The sequence below is a fragment of the Rutilus rutilus genome, assembly GCF_951802725.1.
Source record: "Rutilus rutilus genome assembly, chromosome: 14".
NCBI lineage: Eukaryota > Metazoa > Chordata > Actinopteri > Cypriniformes > Leuciscidae > Rutilus > Rutilus rutilus.
In genome coordinates, this window is record NC_140219.1 from 6,472,206 (window position 1) to 6,493,059 (window position 20,854).

At 38.3% G+C, this 20,854-nt stretch overlaps 1 protein-coding gene across 3 annotated transcripts; it reads left to right on the forward strand.

The window, feature by feature from the left end:
- Positions 1-8: 8 nt before the first annotated feature.
- nxf1a (nuclear RNA export factor 1a) lies at positions 9-20,849 on the forward strand. Of its 3 annotated transcripts, XM_084431218.1 has the most exons (22): positions 9-163; positions 1,038-1,094; positions 7,096-7,291; positions 7,389-7,506; positions 7,863-7,946; positions 10,246-10,350; positions 10,431-10,511; positions 10,963-11,032; positions 11,198-11,286; positions 12,019-12,126; positions 12,291-12,400; positions 14,082-14,118; positions 14,459-14,527; positions 14,612-14,667; positions 14,774-14,878; positions 17,250-17,308; positions 17,425-17,540; positions 17,621-17,663; positions 17,741-17,813; positions 18,063-18,245; positions 20,022-20,082; positions 20,482-20,849. In XM_084431218.1, exons 1-22 carry the CDS (start codon positions 97-99, stop codon positions 20,518-20,520), a joined length of 1,926 nt encoding a protein of 641 aa, XP_084287344.1. In that variant the 5' UTR covers positions 9-96; the 3' UTR covers positions 20,521-20,849. The 3 variants fall into 3 exon arrangements, with proteins under 3 accessions (XP_084287344.1, XP_084287345.1, XP_084287346.1); XM_084431219.1 differs by lacking the exon at positions 7,863-7,946; XM_084431220.1 differs by lacking the exons at positions 9-163; positions 1,038-1,094 and adding an exon at positions 2,287-2,487.
- Positions 20,850-20,854: the final 5 nt, after the last annotated feature.

Genomic DNA, 20,854 nt, shown 5'->3' on the forward strand with positions numbered 1-20,854 from the left:
CATGTTTTCGAAGCAGGATGAAGCAGCACGTTTGCACAGAGTCCACGTGCATCAGTGATAGCAGTGCACGCGGTCGCGCCCGCGATTCACGTCACGATGATTCGGTCTCGGGAATTGTACCCCAACCTGTCTGTGATGATAACACGGGTTTGCTCCAGTTCAGGTACCAAAATGATCATGATTTAAGTCTTTAAATGAACCGATATGGTTTGGTGTATTGTTAAATTATAGGACCGAATCGAATGTGCACTCTGACCGATATTGATTAAAGCAGTGATTGACAGGTTGTTCATGGTCAGCTGCTAATCTTTACATTTTTAGCGCGTTTTTATATTACTAACTTTAACACGTCAACGTTGGTTATGGTGAATCACCTCTCCTATTAAGAGGTCGTACTGTTCTTTGCAAATCCTGCACATTCATGGTGAATCTGGGTCAAATTAAACCCAATCTTTTGAACAGGATGCATGTTTTAAACTGTTAGAATACATTTTAAAGTTAGATTACATGTAGGACCGCGTGTAACTTGTTTCTGGCCATGTAGTTGCTTTTTACACCACTTAGCATTAAAAAAAAAAAAAAAAAAAAAAAAATTATATTACTTACATGCTTATTGTTAATGTTTAATTGTCAATTAACTAAAAAATTCTACCATTAATATAACATGTATTTGTATGTATATTATATTTATATAATTGTATGGTATGAATTATATTTAAATATTACAATCAAATAAGTTTATTAATAATGTACTGATAAATTGGCTCTGAGAAATGTGAATGTCAGTGCATTTTGGTAATAGTAGTTTTCATTAACTTTTAAAACAAAATGACGTCTTTTTAGATGCAATTAATCGTATTCTGCTGTTCGTTTTGAGCTCTTTATATATTCCCTATGTTTTTTTTTTTAAATAATAATTTTATTCTCGTTAAACACAGTTGTTTTGTAGTTTTGTTATATCAGAAGCTGCTCGTAAGTTAAGTTCATGAACAACAACAATCTGCCTCTGCTTGAATCTTTCCCTGCAATTCCCTTAGATTCGAGTGGCTCTGCTGTGATGAGAGAGGTGTGGAACACTGACAGCTCCTTTACAGGTAAAACTGAACCTGCTGCTATTTAGAGCTGAACTGAATATGCATTTGTACCCATGTAGTTATTTTGAGTATTTAAAATATATTTACTTTAAAGGGATGGTTAGTTCACCCAAAAAGTTAAATTCTGTCATTAATTACTCACCCTCATGTCGTTCCAAACCCGTAAGACTTTCATTCATCTTCGGAACACAAATAAAGATCTTTTTGATTAAATCTGAGAGCTTTCTGTCCCAAAAAGTTCATAAAGAGATTGTAAAACTAATCCATGCTGTATGAATTGAGCAGTTCAGTTCACATTTGAACAGATTGAATTTAGTTCATCTTTTATTTTATTTAATTTTTTTTAACATTCATCAACTCAGTTGTGGTTAACGGAAGCTCAAGCATGTTTGCCTGACGAGCGAGAACCAATGAGGTTCATTCCCATGTTACACAGCACATTTGATCCTCTGCAAAAACCAATGGGGTTTGTTCTCGTGCATCAAGCACGTTCAGTTGAGCTTCTGTTTATATTCGCTGATCAATGCATATCACATATAAATGTGAATAAAAGCCTAAATTCAATCTGTTCATCATATAAAGCAATCATGTCTTCAGACATTTTGGACTAAACCGCTCAATTCATACAAACTCTTTTTATGAACTTTTTAAAGCGTCAAAGTGTAGTTGTGTAGCTGCTAGTGGAGGGTGTGGTAGATATTTCTTCTTATGCACCTTACTCCTAATTACCTGGGGCGTCTCCAGTCGACACTTAATAATCTTTATACTCTAGCACTGCGTCTACAGTCGACAACTGGCTTCGAGTTGGACGACGTCTCGTCCCTTTTACTATAACACTATCAAAGTGTCTAGTAAGCTTCCCTAACTAACTTGCTGCGCAGCGTTAACTAGACAGACTCCAGACAATGCCTTCGAATATGCTTTAATCACGGCCAGAGGATCTCAGACAAATTTCAGAGAGAATCCCACCAGCAAAAAGAATACAACAGTTTTTATCGAATAGGAGCATGGCGAAAATGACATGATACAATTACATAATTTCTCTACAATTTGATTGGTTCTTCATAGGCAGACCCTTCTGTTACTAGGTAGAAGCAAACTGTTTTCTTGATTACCTCATTGTTGAGCACAAGTTTTCAAACCTAGACCACCTGTCTATTTCATTTCCCCTATTTGTTATTTATACACTCACACACTCAAAGTCACGAGTTTTCAACCAAAGGGTTTGGATTCAAAAGCATATGAATGTTGTTCCTGCAAGAAAAATGAATGTTAGTTATGATTAATTAATAATTCCATCACAAGGGACAGAAATCGTTCAGATATCTTCAAAAGATCTTCATTTGTGATCCGAATATGATCGAAAGTCTTTTGGGTTTGGAACGACATGAGGGTGAGTAACAATGACAGAATTTTAATTTTTGGGTGAACTAACCCTTTAAATGAAATATACTTTAAATATTCCAAATAACTCTATTATGGGTACAAATGCATATATATATATATATATATATATATATTCAGTTCCATCTCTCAGAAGTAAGAGCTTGGCAAGAATAATATCAACTATAATGGGCTACTACATCATATACATGTTCTACAATATGATATCGTATATTATTGTATGTATATTTAAATGATTTAAGCCTTATGCAATATGATACTCGAATGAATGGAATAAGCACAGCACGATAGCAAATCAAACAGCGCATTAATTGCCGTATCTGCGCGTCTCCGTCTCTCAGCAACCAAACCAGCTATAATAGCCTATAATCAACTAAGATTCATATACTTCAATTACTACTTGATATGTATATTTAAATGTATTAAACTTAGTATGATGTGAAAAGCTACATGATAGATTTCTTTGTCTCACTCTCTCTTGAAGCTGATCCTCGCTGTCCCCGTGCGTATTTGGTGCTCAAACTGTGAGGTTTTTTTCCACTGCAACTTTGCTGGCTGCGCGTCGTCTCATTTTATTACGACTCTCAACTGTGTGGTTACAAAGTAAATTACAATGGCATCGAACACAGCTCAGCCAATAATAATCAAGAACTGGGAAGTGTCTGTTTTTTGTCATGTGTTTTGACACTTTTGTCTGGCTATAGGATGAGAATTTTTTTTGCATAATGCTGCCATCAAGGCAACATCTTTTTAAGAGACATCTCTGCTTATTTCAGCAAAGACAATGCCAAGATTCATTCTGCACATGTTACAACAGTGTGGCTTCATAGTAAAAGAGTTCAGGTACTAGACCGGCCTGCCTGCAGTCCAGACCTGTCTCCTATTGAAAATGTGTGGTGCATTATGAAGCAAAAAATACAGCAACAGAGACCACAGACTGTTGAGTACTTAAGGTAATTTATCAATAAGAATAAGAAACTTTAACTTCAACAATTAGTGTCAGATCCAAAACACTTACTGAGTGTATCACACTGAACGTATTTTTTACAAAAAATAACACAAATCCCCACTGCGGGACTAATAAAGGATTATCTTATTAAATATCTGATCGTTAAACTGTAATCAATTAAATATAGCCTAGGTTGAAAAGTGTTTGCAAGTTACATTGCATTGGTTTGAGACTTAATGAAGGCCCCAAAGACATTCCTTCTACTATCATTTGCAGAGATAAAGAGCTGGCAAATCTCTCCTATGTCAATTTGATCAAGTTTGTCTTGGTGGATGTGGCAGACGCCCACACTAAAGACTGACAACATCTTCCATCTTTCCTTTGACTAGCACACTTTCCAATTTGTTAAGGGTAGCAAAGCTGCTCTGGTCAAAGCGCATGGTCAACTGTTCATCAACAGCATCTAATGCTTTGAAGTATTCCACTCTATAGTGCTCTTCAGTGGACGCTGGTGTGAACACTGCAGCATTTCCTGTGGAGGTCTCCGGTTATGCGGCATCTGGATGGTCTCAATGCCAAGCTCAATGATGATAATAATAATAATATGTTTAATTTACATAGCGCCTTTCCCAGGCTCGAGGAGGCTTCACAATAACCATAAAGAACAAACAATCAGTTCATACATAGATGGACAATAGACATTTGCCCAGTCCAAGAAATGAGCGATTACAGTTGCATATCACATTGCAATTGGAATACAGACAAAAACATTAACAGAAATAAAAACAACACTATTTACAGACAGCATAGAAGGTGGGCAGTTGTAGCAAAGGTCTGACGCAACAGACTAATGGTAGGTAAGGAAACATTATGACTAATACAGAGTTATGGAAAATGTGAAAAATAAAATAAAAAATGGCTCCATCGTAAGACTGCCCTCGAAAGCAGGACAGGGGCAAGTTTAACCGCAGTAGGACATCAGTTGCCACCTGAGTCGAATCCATTCCTGTTGTTGAAGACACCTCATATAGACCTATAAAGTCTTCATGAGGGACAAGATTATATAACGGATACATATGGCCTCTTGTTCAACCCCCGACACATCCTGGGTTCCATCAATTATAATGGAGTAGTGCAGGTTTGGCAACCCCTGAACAGTATTTGCAATTACCCTAACAATGGAGTTGGCCATGAGATTCAAAATCTCATTTTGGTATAATTGTTGGTGGGCTTTCTTAGCCAGACTTTAAGCACATTGTCATCCTCTGTTCTCAGTTGCAGAAGTTGCCTTACATTCCCTTCATCATTACCATGGCCACGCAGAGCTAGACCTTGGTGGGCAGAAAAACGTATTGACTTCTTTATTTTGACCTGGCATGATCTAGCCTCTCTCTGCTGCTGCTCCTTCACTGTGGATAGCTGTGTTTCAATGCTTCTTTTTTGGTGGGTGTATGTTGTTATTGCCACTTTATGAGCTTGACTCAGCTGGTGAGTTTCGAAACCCAGTTGAGACAAAAGCTGGATCCATATTTTTGGCAAGTGTGCTGCTCTGTTGTTTGAAGGCTTGCATGGAATGAAAACAAAATATGCCTTTGGCACTGGGAGAATAATGAAGCCATGGATAGGTTTCAAGAGTCATCCACGTGTTATCCTGACTCTCACTCTCTTCCCTGCCTAATCTTGTGCCTTATTTCTTTCCTTTCCTCTCTCTCTGGCTCCTAGAACTAAAAAAAGGTGTTTGCCATACTCCTAACTACTGGTACCCAAAACTACTGTACACAACAGCAATACCACTGCCATAATTAGTGTTCGGCAGTAACGCGATACTCTGTAATCCATCACTGTATCATTATTATTAGTAACCGTATATATATATATATATGTGTATGTGTGTGTGTGTGTGTGTGTATGTGTGTCAAAGTAACTTATTACACTTCCTGAGTAACTTGCCCAACACTGGCCATAATCAAATCAGTTTAAGTTGAGAAAGAGAACCTTTCATAATGTTGTAAAAAGAAAAGAAAAAGTGTCTCTCACTGTCTGTGCCTGCCTATCTGTTTGTGTACTACTGCTACTTGTTGTCTCCTGTTCTGCGGCCTAACGACAAATGCAACATTTCCATTATAGCACATTTATCTTATTTCTTGTGGAGATTTTTTTATTTTGAATTAAATTTTTTGAGATAATCGACTATAGGGTTCTTTGCATTTCGGTGCACTAAAAAAAAAGTCCTGATGTCTGTCTTTCTTTTTTTTTGCCAAGATGGTTAGCTGGCTGGCCACACACACACACACACACACACACACACACACACACACACACACACACACACACACACACACACACACACACACACACACACACACACACACACACACACACCAGATAACTGTAAGCGTTATAACAACATAGTTTAAGTGTAACTGTAGTTCAGTGTTGCAACAAAGACTACATGATGCCTTTAAAAGCAACAGGTGATCAAATTATGAATGACCATTCACTTAAAATACCAGCTTGTTTAGTGATAGTATGTGAGCATACAGCCAGACCCACCTGAGCTATTACTTATGAATGGGAGAAACTGTCCCGCCTTCTAAGCAAAAGAGCCAATCGCTGATTGGTAAAGTCATTGCGTCACTGCATCTTGATCTGTTAGAAGCTACGGTTCCCATAGGAACCTGATACTTGCGCTTAGGACAGCACATGCGCATTGGCTTGTCTAGCCTGAAAAATAAGGGTTTGGTGGGACTCTGAATGTATCAAGTGGAATGGATTTGAGCAGCTGCATGTAAATCAATGCTGTAGCTAAAACACTTAATGGAGTTTCATTTGACTGACGGCGCTCTGAAAAGTGAACAGACATGCGCTGAATTGGAGACGGTAAAAGTGAGTAGGTCCAATAACATTGGTCTTAAAATGGTTCCGATGCCCATGTTCAGTTCAGCTCTTCGGCATGTGCACTTAAAGCAACACCAAAGTACCTTTTTGTACCTTAAAATAATGTTTCCAAAATCGTTTCAGTGGTTCATCAACTCGTAACGGGGTGAATGGCACTTCTGCATTTGCTTTGCGACCCTCTATCGGCTATAACCGCACCATGCAAGTTTGCCAGATCGGGTAGTGAATCTGTAGTTCGACTGAGACTTGACTTGCTTTACGGCAAGCGTTACTATAGCCGATAGGTGGAGCCTGTATAAAAAATAGCCGTTTCTGATGTCGCAATTTCATAAAATCATGCAACATACTCTACCTTGTCTGTGGACATAGTTTTTTCCAAAGTCGATGCTGGATAAACAAATGGCGTGCGTGCGACAGTAGGCTGCGGTAGGCTAAATTATTTATGACAGCGGTAATGGACAATTCTGCTTCCAACCTGTAGGGGGACCGAATAAAGAAAAGTGCTTTGGTGTTGCTTTAACTTAAGCATATAAAATGCAATACATGATAATTCTCAAATACAGTAATTCTAGATACTATTTGCCGTGTACTTTGTTCAAAGATAATTGAACTAAAAACTAAATAACTAGCCTCTACAGAAATATGGCTAGAATAATATTCCATTCCTCCTGATAAACATCATGAGTTGTCTGGCGTGGCTTGAGTGTATCTTTTTCACGTCTTTTCAACTTTTTGTTTTGTGTGTTTCAGATCATGACGGCCACTGGTTGGGGGTCCATCAAAGTTGGCAGTCCGTCAAGGCTAGTTTACACAATGATCCAGTTCACTTGAAGCATCGTGGTGGAGCCCCAGGACCGTCTTGGCCGGGACCCCGCAGCAGGTTTCAGAACGGCTGCGTTAATGTGTCTGTGATGGGTAGTCAGAATGGGGTGCCCAAACAGAGATTGTAAGTGTTGTTGCAAATGATTCAGCTTCAGAAATAAGGATTGGATGGATGTAATGTTTGCATGTAACTCCCTGCCCATGTTATGCTTTTCCTGCAGTACTCCATATGGACGTCCCAGTTGCAAAGGAGAGAGGCGAATAGGCATGATCAAAAATGCACACAGATTCATTGCAGAGGATAAAGGGAGAGAAGAAAAAACATGGTTCAAAATTACAGTAAGAGTTCAGCAAGAGTTCACCCAGACATCATCATTTTTTCAACTTTACAGTGTTCCTAAATAAACCCCATATAATTCTGCTAAAGATATCTTTTTGTGTTTCACAAAGAAATAAAGTAGAATTGGATTGGAATGACATGATGGTGTGTAAATGATGAGAAAACTAGTCCTTTAACATCAGTGTTTACTACATCACAATAGAGTTAACATCATATTAACCAGTGGTAAATAAATTAAGTATTTAGCTCCACGGCAGACAGATTTATCTGCAATAACATATTAAACCTAACAAGCAAAAGCCATTAATTTATCTAGACTCCTGAGGACTGTGTTGTTCATACTTTTGTTTCACAGATCCCATATGCAAAAAAGTATGATAAAAGATGGCTGCTAACATCACTACAGAATCTCTGTCCCATTGCGTTTACTCCATTACACGTAAGTGATCGTAATGAAGTGGTCAGTTATGCTGAACAAGTTTAGAAGGTGTGACTGTATGTCCACTAGAGGTCAGTGGAGTTGTTTGTAATTCAGTTGTGTTTAACTGTATTGGTAAATGTTGGAACATTTTAGTGTGTAATGTTGCTGTTTGAGCTTGAAAAAGGTATGCAAAGTTACAAGTCTACTCCAAAGGGAGTTATTCTATATATCTGTGTGCACTGTTTCTGAACTCCCTGAAACGCCTCCATTATAGTCTTGAGTTTTCTTCCAGGGACGTACGCGTCACAATATCCCTCATTTAAATAATTCCAACCCAAAGCATATGCAAGTAAAGGGGGCGAGGCCTGGTTGAGATGAATTATAGTAGTGTGTTGAAACTCACAGTTCTGGTAAGGGGCATAACATTTCCAAAACAGGCTTGATGCAGTTGACCAATCACAACACACTGGTCCAGCCAACCAATCAGAGCACATAATTCCACTTTTTGGAAGGAGGGGCTCCATAGATACAGGAACTAAACAGGGGTGCGTTTCCCGAAAGCATCGTTGGCCAAATATGGTCGCAAGTTCCGTCGTTACCAATAGAGTTCAATGGACATTGCGATGAACTTGCGACCATAGTTGGCCAACGATGCTTTCGGGAAACGCACCCCAGAACATTACTGACAGACTGGGAAGAGAGGAGCTGCAAAAATGTAATTGAACAGTCAAGCATGAATATCTATTCTTGTAGACCACAAAATCAAGACTTTGAAAAAGGGCATAATCAGTTGGGGAAAGTTACTTTTAAAAGTAATGCATTACAATATTGTGTTACTTCTTTAAAAAAGTAACTAATTCCGTTAATTAGTTACTTTTCATGGAAAGTAATGCATTACATTACTTTTGCGTTACTTTTCTCGCATGGGCTGGGCTTACTTGTTTTTTGTTTGTTTTTAATAACATCAACAAAAAATATATTTTTTATATTTTTGGCAAATGTAAAGGCCCTTTCACACCAAAAGTGAAGTGAATAAGCCTCAGGCTGAAAGAAATGCAAATTCATGCCTGTACACTAAAGGGTGCAATAAAAAAAAAAAAGCCTTTAGCCTTTCTGGATTAGAAAAATTGGATGAAAGAAAAGAAAGTTCAAAAATTAAACAGAAATGTGATGTTTATCTAAAGTAATTTTTGTTCATTGTTATGGGTGAAGTGGATCTCTGAAGGTCAGCAGCAAAGGCATTGGTTAATAAAGTGAGATTAAATACTAGGGGTGTACCAATATATCATTGCACAATATATCGCAATACAAAAATGCAACAATATGTATAGTGGATTGTGATATGTATCGTAGATAGTTCACCCAAAATGAAAAAATACTGTGTGATAAAATGTAAGTTTACAGAGTTTTTGTGTCAGTACTACATTAAACTACTAGATATAATGTTGAATATAATGTATAATAATGCAATGGGGGAATATTTGTGGGTCCTGATAATGCCAAATGTCTTATGTTACCAATAAAAAGTGGCCTACATAATTTAAGATATATCTAGTCAGTGAAAGAGTTCATATTTTTATTCTGGTGTCTTTATTGTCCCGTGCATTGGGTTTCCAGCACCAAGTCCAAGCCTATTCATTCACACCTACAATATAATACCAAATTTTGCATTTTAATCAACAGTTAATTTTTTGTTAACCTTTAAGACATATGTCTTGGAGTATCGCAATAATATCGTATCATGAGTTCAGTATCGTGATATGTATCGAATCGTGACATGAGGGTATCGTTACACCCCTATTAAATAAATGAAGTATATTTGTGTAATTGAATATATTTAACGATTGCAGGTTTGCGTAATATTCTGAGATTGCATTTATTCATTTTTTTTGTAATACTAAATCTGTGTTTGTTTTTTGTGCAAGTGAGATGAGTAAATGGCTGCTCACATTTATTCTAAGACTACAATAACCATCATGTTTACACAGCAAACACAATGCCTGTGAACTTACGATTTCTCTCAACATGGGGACTGGAGAGCTGCCAGTCAATAAATGGAAAAACAAAGTAACTTTGCGTTACTTACTTATTTGAAAAAGTAACTCCGATATTTTGTTGTAAATTAATAAAGTAATGCTTTACTAGTTACCTGGAAAAAAAGTAATCTGATTACGTAACTCAAGTTACTTGTAATGCGCTACCCCTAACACTGGGCATAATAGGTCCCCTTTAAATCACCAAATTACCAATACATTGTTTTCAGTTAATGCTTCACATCTTTGTTTGTCTGGTTGTGTCTCTCTGTGTTTTTGTCTAGTACTCCACAGAGGGACATGCAGTTAATTTCTATCTGGAGGATGCTACCACTGCCAGCGCTCTGTGCAAACTCACACGCAGAGTTACAGACAGTGAAGGGCAGAGGGTACTGTACTGCTTCATGAGTTCTTAAAAACATTCATCTTGTACTAATGGATCCTGAATTCCATGATTCTTGTTCTCCAGGTGGTTGTGCTTATGAGCCATTGTTCCAGTCTCCCCTTCCTCCAAAGTGAGCTGAAACCACAAGATCTGGAACATTTAAAGGTCTGACCTACAGCGGCTTCTTGCTGCAGTAACATTTGTGGCCTACAGGTGGCAGCTGCTCCATTCAAAGTCAGCATGAAATGGAAATTGCATAGTCTTTTCTTCCCTATTGTGATGTATATCCAAGTGAAACGGCTTCTCGAAAAAAAGTAGGGCGGGACTTGATTTTGTCCATCGGGAATTGGATGGTTGTGGTTTGCTATTGGTGGATCTCATGTGAGTGACAGGCTGCCAGTCGCCCTCATGCCAGTAAACACATCATCAGAGAAGAGAAGTCGCTGCAAGAGGGAGAGGAAGATATTTTGATTAAAGATTATGACGGCACATGAATTGAAAATAAAATGATGTGCACGGTTAAATTATTTATAATAAATGCTGCAATATTCCATGAAAACAAGAATGTGAATTTTGATTTCATGGCAACTTTAACTGTTGCTATTCTTTTCTGCAGCATTGCATGTCCAAACGCTTCGATAGTTCCCAGAAGTCTCTCAACTTGAGCAGCATCCGCACTGATCCAGGTAAAACTATACTGAGGGTTTGAGTGCTCAAAACCCTGACACTGCACAAAAAAAGTTCAATAGATTCCCCAAGTCAAGATTAACACAGTTATCCATTTGTCAGAAATGAGTTGAGAGCTTTTCAAAATGAGAAATTAGATCTTTACTTTTCTTTTTTTTCACCAGACTTGGTTTCTCATAATATTGAGATCATCTTAAACCGAAAAAACTGCATGCAAGCTGTGATCAAAATCATACAGGAGAATATCCCAGAGGTAAGACTTGGTGTTTGGGGTTTGTTCAAATTATTAACCAGAAATATAAGCAATAGTATAGCAAATACCACCGATTATTCTCTTGTAAAGTGCATTCAACTGGGTAATGTTGGTGACAGAGTAGCTTTAAGATCCTGTACATTCACCATGATGTTTCGAGAAAGTGTGTCAAAGGCCTGGTGTTCATTGCATCATAACCTGTTTCCTTCATCTAACCACCGTGAAGTATAAATATAGCAACCATATCTAATCAAGCCAAGCTCAGCCATAGTGTCTAGACAAAAATAGGAAATCAAAACATCCAGCTGGTGGAAACATTGAACTATGCGGTTATATTTCTAGGATAAACAGCTGTGGGTACGTCACGTTCAGACACTTATTCCAGGAAACATTTGTCAGGTGTCTCAGAGTGATATGGGGTCGGAGCTTATTAGCACATGCATGATAGTAGGGCCTGTCCAATACCAACACTTGTGGTCTTGGCCACTTGACAGCATGTACATGTGACAGGAAGTAAGTGCGCAAGAATGTCCCAGGTCGGAATAATGCTCAAAACTCAGCGCCCTTCTCTATCTCTAATACCGCTGCAGAGCTGTATCTAAAGTTAAACGTATCCCATCATTCATTATGTTCAGGAACCCAATTTGGGAAACCCTGCTTTCATGTAAACAAACGTTTAGAGTTTGAAGGGACATTTTATTTCTGTCCCAATCTCTCTTTGATCCTTCACAGATGTTGTGCTTGAACCTGAGCAACAACAAGCTTTATAAGTTGGATGACATGGCAGAACTGGTGAACAAAACCCCCAACCTGCAGTCACTGAACCTGTCTCATAACGAGGTGAGAGACGCTTAGGCCGCTGCTATTACGCTCTATTTACATCGATAGTGAGATACGTTTGTTATATTATCCGCCCACTTAAATCTTTAGCTTCAATTTATTCTGCAAGCTACACAGAATTTACTTTCAGTGTGTGTTTGACCTCATTCTCTGTCTGTCTGTAGCTGAAGTCGGAGCAAGAGCTGGATGTGGTGAAGGGGTTCAGGCTGGTGGAGCTGTGGCTGGACAGGAACCCTCTGTGTGATCACTTCAAAGATCAGACCTCATACATCAGGTCAGTGCCTGTGAGCTGGGACACACACTGTGAGGTTAAAGGTCAAGGTTGATATGATTAGCTGACAGATATACTAAATCTCGGGTTCTTATGAGACACAACAGCAGACCTGTTGGTTACGTAACTATCGAGATGAATTCCTAACAGGTTTTTCTTTGGAGATCCAGGGTTACCACGGCCTTGAAAAACTTGAGTGTCTAATTTTAAAAGTGTCATTCATAGACCTGGACATGTCATGCTAATTAATAAAATGTTAAAACACCATGGGAATTTTAAAATGAATTTTATTTTTTTATGCCAAGCTCCAAAAAAGTTATCAGAGTAAATTATTACTTGCATATATTATATATTTTTTAAATATTACATTTATTATTTTATGTCTGAATGACATCCATGATGATCCACCTAATTTTTCAGCATGACAGTAAGCTATTTTCTGTGAATGTGCGAGACTTCTGAATCATTGACTGCTATAGGGAAATAACTAGAAGAATAACAATGTGCAGTAAACCTTTATGACTATGATGACCATGTCTACATGCCTAAATGCATTGAGCTGCTGCCATGTGATTGGCTGGTACACTAATAAAGTGTGTGCGTATAAACACTATTGTTCTGTTTTTGCAAACAAATAAAACTATATATACATATAGAGAGAGTTTTATTTGTTTGCAAAAACAGAACAATGGTGTGAAAACCATTTTTACCTGGTTTCCTTTTCATGTTCATATTTTTTTTTCTCTCTGCGAAACTAACCGAACTAAAATGAATAAATAACTGTTAATATTATACTTGCCCTGGTCAGGTTATGGGACTCCATTTAGGATCAAACTAATTGTTTAAATTAGTGAAAAATTGATAAATCAGGCCAATTAATTGGCTGATATTTGGCAGTCAGAACAAGTGTAAAGGCTGACTCCTCATTCACTTTATTACTGTTTCTCTCCCAACTAACTTCATTCTCATGGCTAAATGAAGCTTGCTGGAGTTCGTTGGCTATTTCTCTATGGGATGCTTTTTGATGGATATCAGGCATCAGTGCCAAAGCTGATCAAAAATCAAGTCAGCAGCCATCATTGCTTCTGAAATGCATTCATCCAAAGTCAGTTCATAAAAAACACATCAACAAAACCACAGCATCCGTCACAAATCGACAAGTTTGTCATTTCTTCCCTGCGCTTGCATGGATTTCATTTACAAAGTCATTTGAGAACTTGTCTGTCTGTTAAAGTAAAAATACTTTCTCCTCTTCTAGTTTAATGTTCAGAGACTGCTGCAAATAAGCAGTTTTTAGGTGAAGGCGTTGCATCCTGAAAGTTATAGTCCTTTTCACTTTCAATAATGGTGTGTTTTTTTACACATTGGGGTGTAGTTAGGTGAAAGCAACAGGCAAGTGAAATTTGGGTTTAAAACTCTAAAAACTGAACCAATCCATCCAGAGAATGTTGAAAATAGGGTTAAAACAAATTTTTCGGGGCTGATCTTGGCACAATATTATTTCTAAATATTTTATTTCATTAGTTTCTTGATCAAAACGCATTTCAGCAATCATTCATTGTATTTGCATAAAGAATAAACACAAATAGATGAGGAGAAATTACTTGAGAATGCACATGTGATTTTGGTGTGTCTGCTGTAATAATGAGGTGCATCACTGTTTTCCTCTTGTCTTCCGTGACAGTGCTGTTCGGGAGCGATTTCCCAGGCTTCACAGACTGGTGAGCTTTTTTTGATTTGTCAATAATGTTTTGAACCAACTGGACTGAATGTATGATGCAGTTGTTAGTGTTTGTCAGAAATTAAGTCAGTCGATCATTGATTGGTCAAGGACAGGATGCCTGATTCCAGACTGGCTTCCAAAAGAACACACACCGATTAAGTGTCATCAGACACTCTCCTGACTGGAATAAAGCAAACGTAAATCAAAAATGTGCATGATTCATCAGTTCACATTATTACAAAGAAAAAAAACAATGTTCAAATTTATAATCTATCATCAAAATGTAGTCACTAACCGTTGCATGATGTGAATAAAACCATAGGACGTTATTTCCATAGGACGGTCATGTGCTTCCACTTCCGATCTGCTTTGACGTGGAAGCACGCACACACATCCCTCCTTGCAAGGTAGCCTAGACGTCTGCACTGTTATATTGACCTGAAGCATGTCAATTAAGTGTTTGACTGGATGTATCTGTAACACTAATTCAGGGCAGCTGCTTTGTCTCCAATGAAATCCAGGGTCTCATTCAGCGTTTTCTGCAACAGTAAGTGCATGTGTGGAAATGTTTTACCAGAGGTGCCTCTTGATGTTTTCTACTATAAGCATGCTTTTATCAGCAGTGATGTGTGTTTGTGTTTGTTTTGTGGAAGTTATTACTGTGTCTATGACTCTGGGGATAGACAGCGGCTGCTGGAGGCGTATCATGATGGTGCCTGCTTCTCTCTCAGTCTGCCACCCATAAATAATCCCTCCAGGTACAGTGTGAGCTCTCTGTCCTTAAAACACTACTCGTCGAGATTAGCATTAGGCTGTCCTTAATATGCCATTTATCAGGTGTATCTATATATATATATATATACAGTGAGGAAAATAAGTATTTGAACACCCTGCTATTTTGCAAGTTCTCCCACTTAGAAATTATGGAGGGGTCTGAAATTGCCGTAGGTGCATGTCCACTGTGAGAGACATAATCAAAAAAAAAAAATCCAGAAATCACAATGTATGATTTTTTAACAATTTATTTGTATGATACAGCTGCAAATAAGTATTTGAACACCTGAGAAAATCAATGTTAATATTTGGTACAGTAGCCTTTGTTTGCAATTACAGAGGTCAAACATTTCCTGTAGTTTTTGACCAGGTTTGCACACACTGCAGGAGGGATTTTGGCCCACTCCTCCACACAGATCTTCTCTAGATCAGTCAGGTTTCTGGGCTGTCGCTGAGAAACACAGAGTTTGAGCTCCCTCCAAAGATTCTCTATTGGGTTTAGGTCTGGAGACTGGCTAGGCCACGCCAGAACCTTGATATGCTTCTTACAGAGCCACTCCTTGGTTATCCTGGCTGTGTGCTTCGGGTCATTGTCATGTTGGAAGACCCAGCCTCGACCCATCTTCAATGCTCTAACTGAGGGAAGGAGGTTGTTCCCCAAAATCTCGCAATACATGGCCCCGGTCATCCTCTCCTTAATACAGTGCAGTCGCACTGTCCCATGTGCAGAAAAACACCCCCAAAGCATGATGCTACCACCCCCATGCTTCACAGTAGGGATGGTGTTCTTGGGATGGTACTCATCATTCTTCTTCATCCAAACACGTTTAGTGGAATTATGACCAAAAAGTTCTATTTTGGTCTCATCTGACCACATGACTTTCTCCCATGACTCCTCTGGATCATCCAAATGGTCATTGGCAAACTTAAGACGGGCCTTGACATGTGCTGGTTTAAGCAGGGGAACCTTCAAACCATGACGTCTTAGTGTATTACCAACAGTAACCTTGGAAACGGTGGTCCCAGCTCTTTTCAGGTCATTGACCAGCTCCTCCCGTGTAGTTCTGGGCTGATTTCTCACCTTTCTTAGGATCATTGAGACCCCACGAGGTGAGATCTTGCATGGAGCCCCAGTCCGAGGGAGATTGACAGTCATGTTTAGCTTCTTCCATTTTCTAATGATTGCTCCAACAGTGGACCTTTTTTCACCAAGCTGCTTGGCAATTTCCCCGTAGCCCTTTCCAGCCTTGTGGAGGTGTACAATTTTGTCTCTAGTGCCTTTGGACAGCTCTTTGGTCTTGGCCATGTTAGTAGTTGGATTCTTACTGATTGTATGGGGTGGACAGGTGTCTTTATGCAGCTAACGACCTCAAACAGGTGCATCTAATTTAGGATAATAAATGGAGTGGAGGTGGACATTTTAAAGGCAGACTAACAGGTCTTTGAGGGTCAGAATTCTAGCTGATAGACAGGTGTTCAAATACTTATTTGCAGCTGTATCATACAAATAAATAGTTAAAAAATCATTTATTGTGATTTCTGGATTTTTTTTTTTAGATTATGTCTCTCACAGTGGACATGCACCTACGATGACAATTTCAGACCCCTCCATGATTTCCAAGTAGGAGAACTTGCAAAATAGCAGGGTGTTCAAATACTTATTTTCCTCACTGTATATATATACACACACACAAATATGCATGCATACATGCATACATACATACATATAATATTATAACTTTCTAATTAAATTGTTGTAGTTTATTTTTGGGGCTGCACTATATTGAAGAAAAATGTAATATGCGATAACTTGTTTAATGCAATACGATAATGCTTTAATTGTAAAATCAAAAAATGTATGAATTAAATGTGTATTGATTCATATTAAAGCTACAAAAGTTATTCAGTCAAGAGCAGTGAGTGATTTACTGACAGACCGCAGCAGGTTTACTGTATTAGGCTGCTGTCACATTAAGACCCAATGCTTGAATCCTATTTACACGCAACCGATTTTAACTCTTTATCATCAAGCAAGCCACACGTAAGTAACAATCGCGTGCCCGGTCTATTCTCTGCAATATGCATCAACCTAAAACTTTGATTTTTCGCAACTATTTGAAGTAGCCTATTATAAAAAAAATATATAGTTTTTAATATATATTGTTTCATTATTTATTTTGGGGGTGAAATGTGACCCAGACTTTTGTTAAATGCATCCACATTGTACACTTCTTTTTTTTTTTTTTTTTTTGTGGGGAAGTAAATTTAAATGAAAAATAATTTGTAATGTTTGTAAATGTTGCAAAATTGTACAGTTTATTTGTGGTCTCATTTCTTTTTCCTATAATTTTGCAGGTGCAGGTTGAAAGATTATCATAAACACAGCCGCAATATCAAGAACATCAAAGATCCCTGTATGTTTCAGGAGAAACAAGCAAATTAGAGTTTACAGTGTAAAAAAAAAAAAAAAAAATGTTTTTGTTAAAAAACATTTTATATTTGTCATGTACAGCCATCTTCTTCTTTACAGCCGGTCGGTTTCGCTTGCTAAAACGCACTCGCCTGACTCTGGTCGCCTTCCTGAGTGAGCTCCCAAAGACCCAGCATGACATTAATTTAATCAATGTTGATGTCAACACATACACAGTAAGTTCCATTTTAACACTGTTATCACTGGAGCTATTTACAATTTTTGACGTCTTGTTGCTTTCCTGTCTTTTCCATAGAGCACTTTATTAGTGTTCACAGTGAGTGGAGTGTTCAAAGAGGGTGAGTCTTGCTTGAACACAGTTACATGTCAAAATGACAGTGCGTTCATCTCAAAATGTTTACTTTCTTCTCTTCAGTTGATGACAAAGCGAGAGACTCTGTCAGGGCGTTCTCTAGGGTCTTCATCACAGTTCCAGCTCGGAATTCTGGGTAGGAAAAGCCCATAGCAAATCACAACCGTGACTAGATAAAAACACTGTCTTGCTTTATATGGTTATCTTAATTTACTGGCTTCTCCCTGTGGACACACTGTCCAGCTGTTGGGTGAATTTCACAGATTGAATGTTGACTGTCCAACAGCCAATTAAAAGAATCACCGTTAATCACTTGAGCAAATATCCTCTTGGTAACACAAAGTTGATTTGATGCATGTTTATTGGTATCTGTTGCATCTTGCAGCCTGTGTATCGTGAATGACCAGCTCTTTGTGAGGAACGCCACCACTGAGGAGATCCGCTGTGCGTTTGCAGCACCAGCCCCAACCCTCTCGAGTAGCCCAGTGCCCAGCATCTCTGCATCCCTGCAGGAAATGCTCGCCGCCTTCTCTCAGAAGTCTGAAATGAACCTGGAATGGTCTCAAAAGTGAGCAGTGAGGAAAAACCATGCTCTTACACTTGTAGGTCTTAAAGTGCCCCTACTATGCTTTTTAGTTTATTGCCTTTCATGAAAGCCCGGAGATTCCGGAAAATACACGGATAATCGTTTGATTTTGGTTCATTCACTCTGCCAGGGATTTTCAGGAATCTGTGAGTGCGTTCACACACATCCCGTAAAGACACGTGACGTCAGGATGTGTTGTAGAAGGACAAGTCTAATCTTCCGCTACGGCTCTTTCCATTGTAGTCGTGAGCGTCTTAAGTTTACTAATGATCTGCGCTTTCGATCTCGAGAAACCACGATGACCCCGCATTTTTTTCCGGATTCGGTCGTACACTAACGCATCGCGTACCGTTCCACAAAACTGGCTAACGATCTCCGCTTCAGCGCAGATAGTAAGGAGCTCCTGGTCTCTTGCTTCATTCTTGTTTGCACACATTTTTTCGTTTCTTACTTTGTTGATGACGAACACAAGCAACAAAATACCCCTTACGACATTGGTCCTGGCTTTTGTTCACACAGGGCGCTTTCCGGGACTGATCCCAGCAATGTTACTAGGTCCCCATCCCCGCATCAATCCCGGGACGTGTTTGCGTTCACACAGAAGGCACTCTAGCAATGTCATGGCAATTTCCCGGGATCAACGCGCTGTGTGAAAGGGGCTGAAGTGTAATATAGCTGTTTGTCAATGTAAAAGGGCTGCAAAGTTTTAAAGATCAAAGTGCATGACAAATAGAGGTATTTTATCCCAAAAGAAGGAACCGATTCTGAACTGCCTGAAACAAGTCGTCAGTCTTTCTTCCTGCACAAACCTATGTAGGTTTGTAACAAATTTGCATAATGCCAGCCTATAGTCTTCATTTGCTGCCCGTGAACAACCACTATATCGACCCTCAAACACGGTAGTTGTAGCTGGGGTCTGGAAGAGTTTGGTTCAACTTCCACTTTGATGCACTTTAAAGGATGAGGACTCGATGGAATTGATGTGGTGAAATTTATGCATCATTATTGTTCGTATCACTGTGTATCAAGCACAGAGGAAGCCTCCGGAGGCCTAATGGGCGTTTGGTTTTCTGATACGCCCTGTCGACCAATCACAACAGACTGGGCCATCTGACCAATCAGAGCAGAGGAAGCTCTCGGAAAGGAGGGGTTTAGAGAGACCGAATCCTTTATCGAACAGTTTCAAACACAATGAGAAAAGAGCTGATGCTGCAATGTGTATTATGAAAAAATTTAAGCGTTTTTTTTTATTTTATTTTATTTTTTACTTTAGATGCATGTAAACCTGTTGTATGAGACCTCCAGAACAACATTAGGAACCTTTAAAATAGCATAATAGGGGCACTTGATTCTAGAACTAAATATGGATGTTTCTATGGATGATGTGTGAAATGGAAGGGCTGGGTGATATCAAAATCGCTGCTTTTGTAAATAGCATCATATTTATTTGTTTCCAAGGATGTTGGGCTGCAAGTTATTCTACAGTAGATATATTTGTGTAGTTATTAGTAGGACTGCTTTACATTATTTACTGGTGAGAGTCCCAAAAAATTAAGTACTTTCTATTTGAAAAATATTTCATTTAGAAATAGTCGTCATCACATAGTTATTTAGGATATGAAAATACTATACTATACTGTTACTTCGTAAAGTTGCATTTACTTTAAAAGACTTACTAATATAAGATTTTGGTCATACCGCCCAGCCCTAGTCAATATTATCCCGATTCTGTTGGTAAGGCTTGTGTATTGCTGTTAGATGTCTGCAGGATAACGCGTGGGATTTTCACAGAGCAGCTCAGATTTTCACGGAACTAAAGGTATGAATCTGCTTGGCCGATAACAGAAATGACAGTTTTTAGTAAATGGTGTATAATATGTGCTCATTTCATTTCAGCAGTTCTGTGCTGTCAATAAACAATTTTTTTAAATGCATTATCTATTGAAAACCTGACTTGTTTAAAATGTTCCAAAAGCGGATTAACCATCTCTAAACTTGATGTCTATCTTTGAATAGTCATGCTGAAAACGTTATTTGAATTCCCTCTTTGAGATCAGGTGATTTGTGAACATGTAAATCATTACAGTAAATTTATGTTGGTTTTACAGTGATCAGATATATAGTTTGAGGTGGACCGTGTGCTATTGAAATCTCGTCACATCCATTTGAGACTTAAAAACTAGTCTTTTACTAATTTTATCATTTTGTTCTCTTTTAGGCTCAAGGAAAGATCCCAAAAGCTGCTTTCATAAAATGAAAACAACAAACAAACAGAAATATATTTGAATGCCTGTTTGTATGTACATAGTTTTATTTGTTGTTTAACAGGCACTTAATGTGTGATGTCAAACTGAAATGAAACAAAATCTTGTTTTATATTAATTGTATTATTTTATTTTATTTTATTTTTTCCTTAAAAATAAGGTTTGTAAGGATTATACATCAGGTGTGTACGTTCTACAGCACTGTTTCTGTATTCATTTTTTTAAAAGTACATTTCTGTTTTAATTGTGATGTCTAAAATATGTGCTGCGCTTTTGTTGGTGTTGAGCTCAATTTTCGCAGAAATAAAGTTTGTTTATTCAGGCTAT

Bases quoted from the DNA above. Each gene is read 5' to 3' on its own strand.
- nxf1a (XM_084431218.1), top strand. From the start codon at position 97: ATGATTCGGTCTCGGGAATTGTACCCCAACCTGTCTGTGATGATAACA. The intron at 7,947-10,245 runs GTAAGTGATCGT...GTTTTTGTCTAG, and splicing joins TTGCGTTTACTCCATTACAC to TACTCCACAGAGGGACATGC. The intron at 18,246-20,021 runs GTGAGCAGTGAG...TATTGCTGTTAG, and splicing joins AACCTGGAATGGTCTCAAAA to ATGTCTGCAGGATAACGCGT.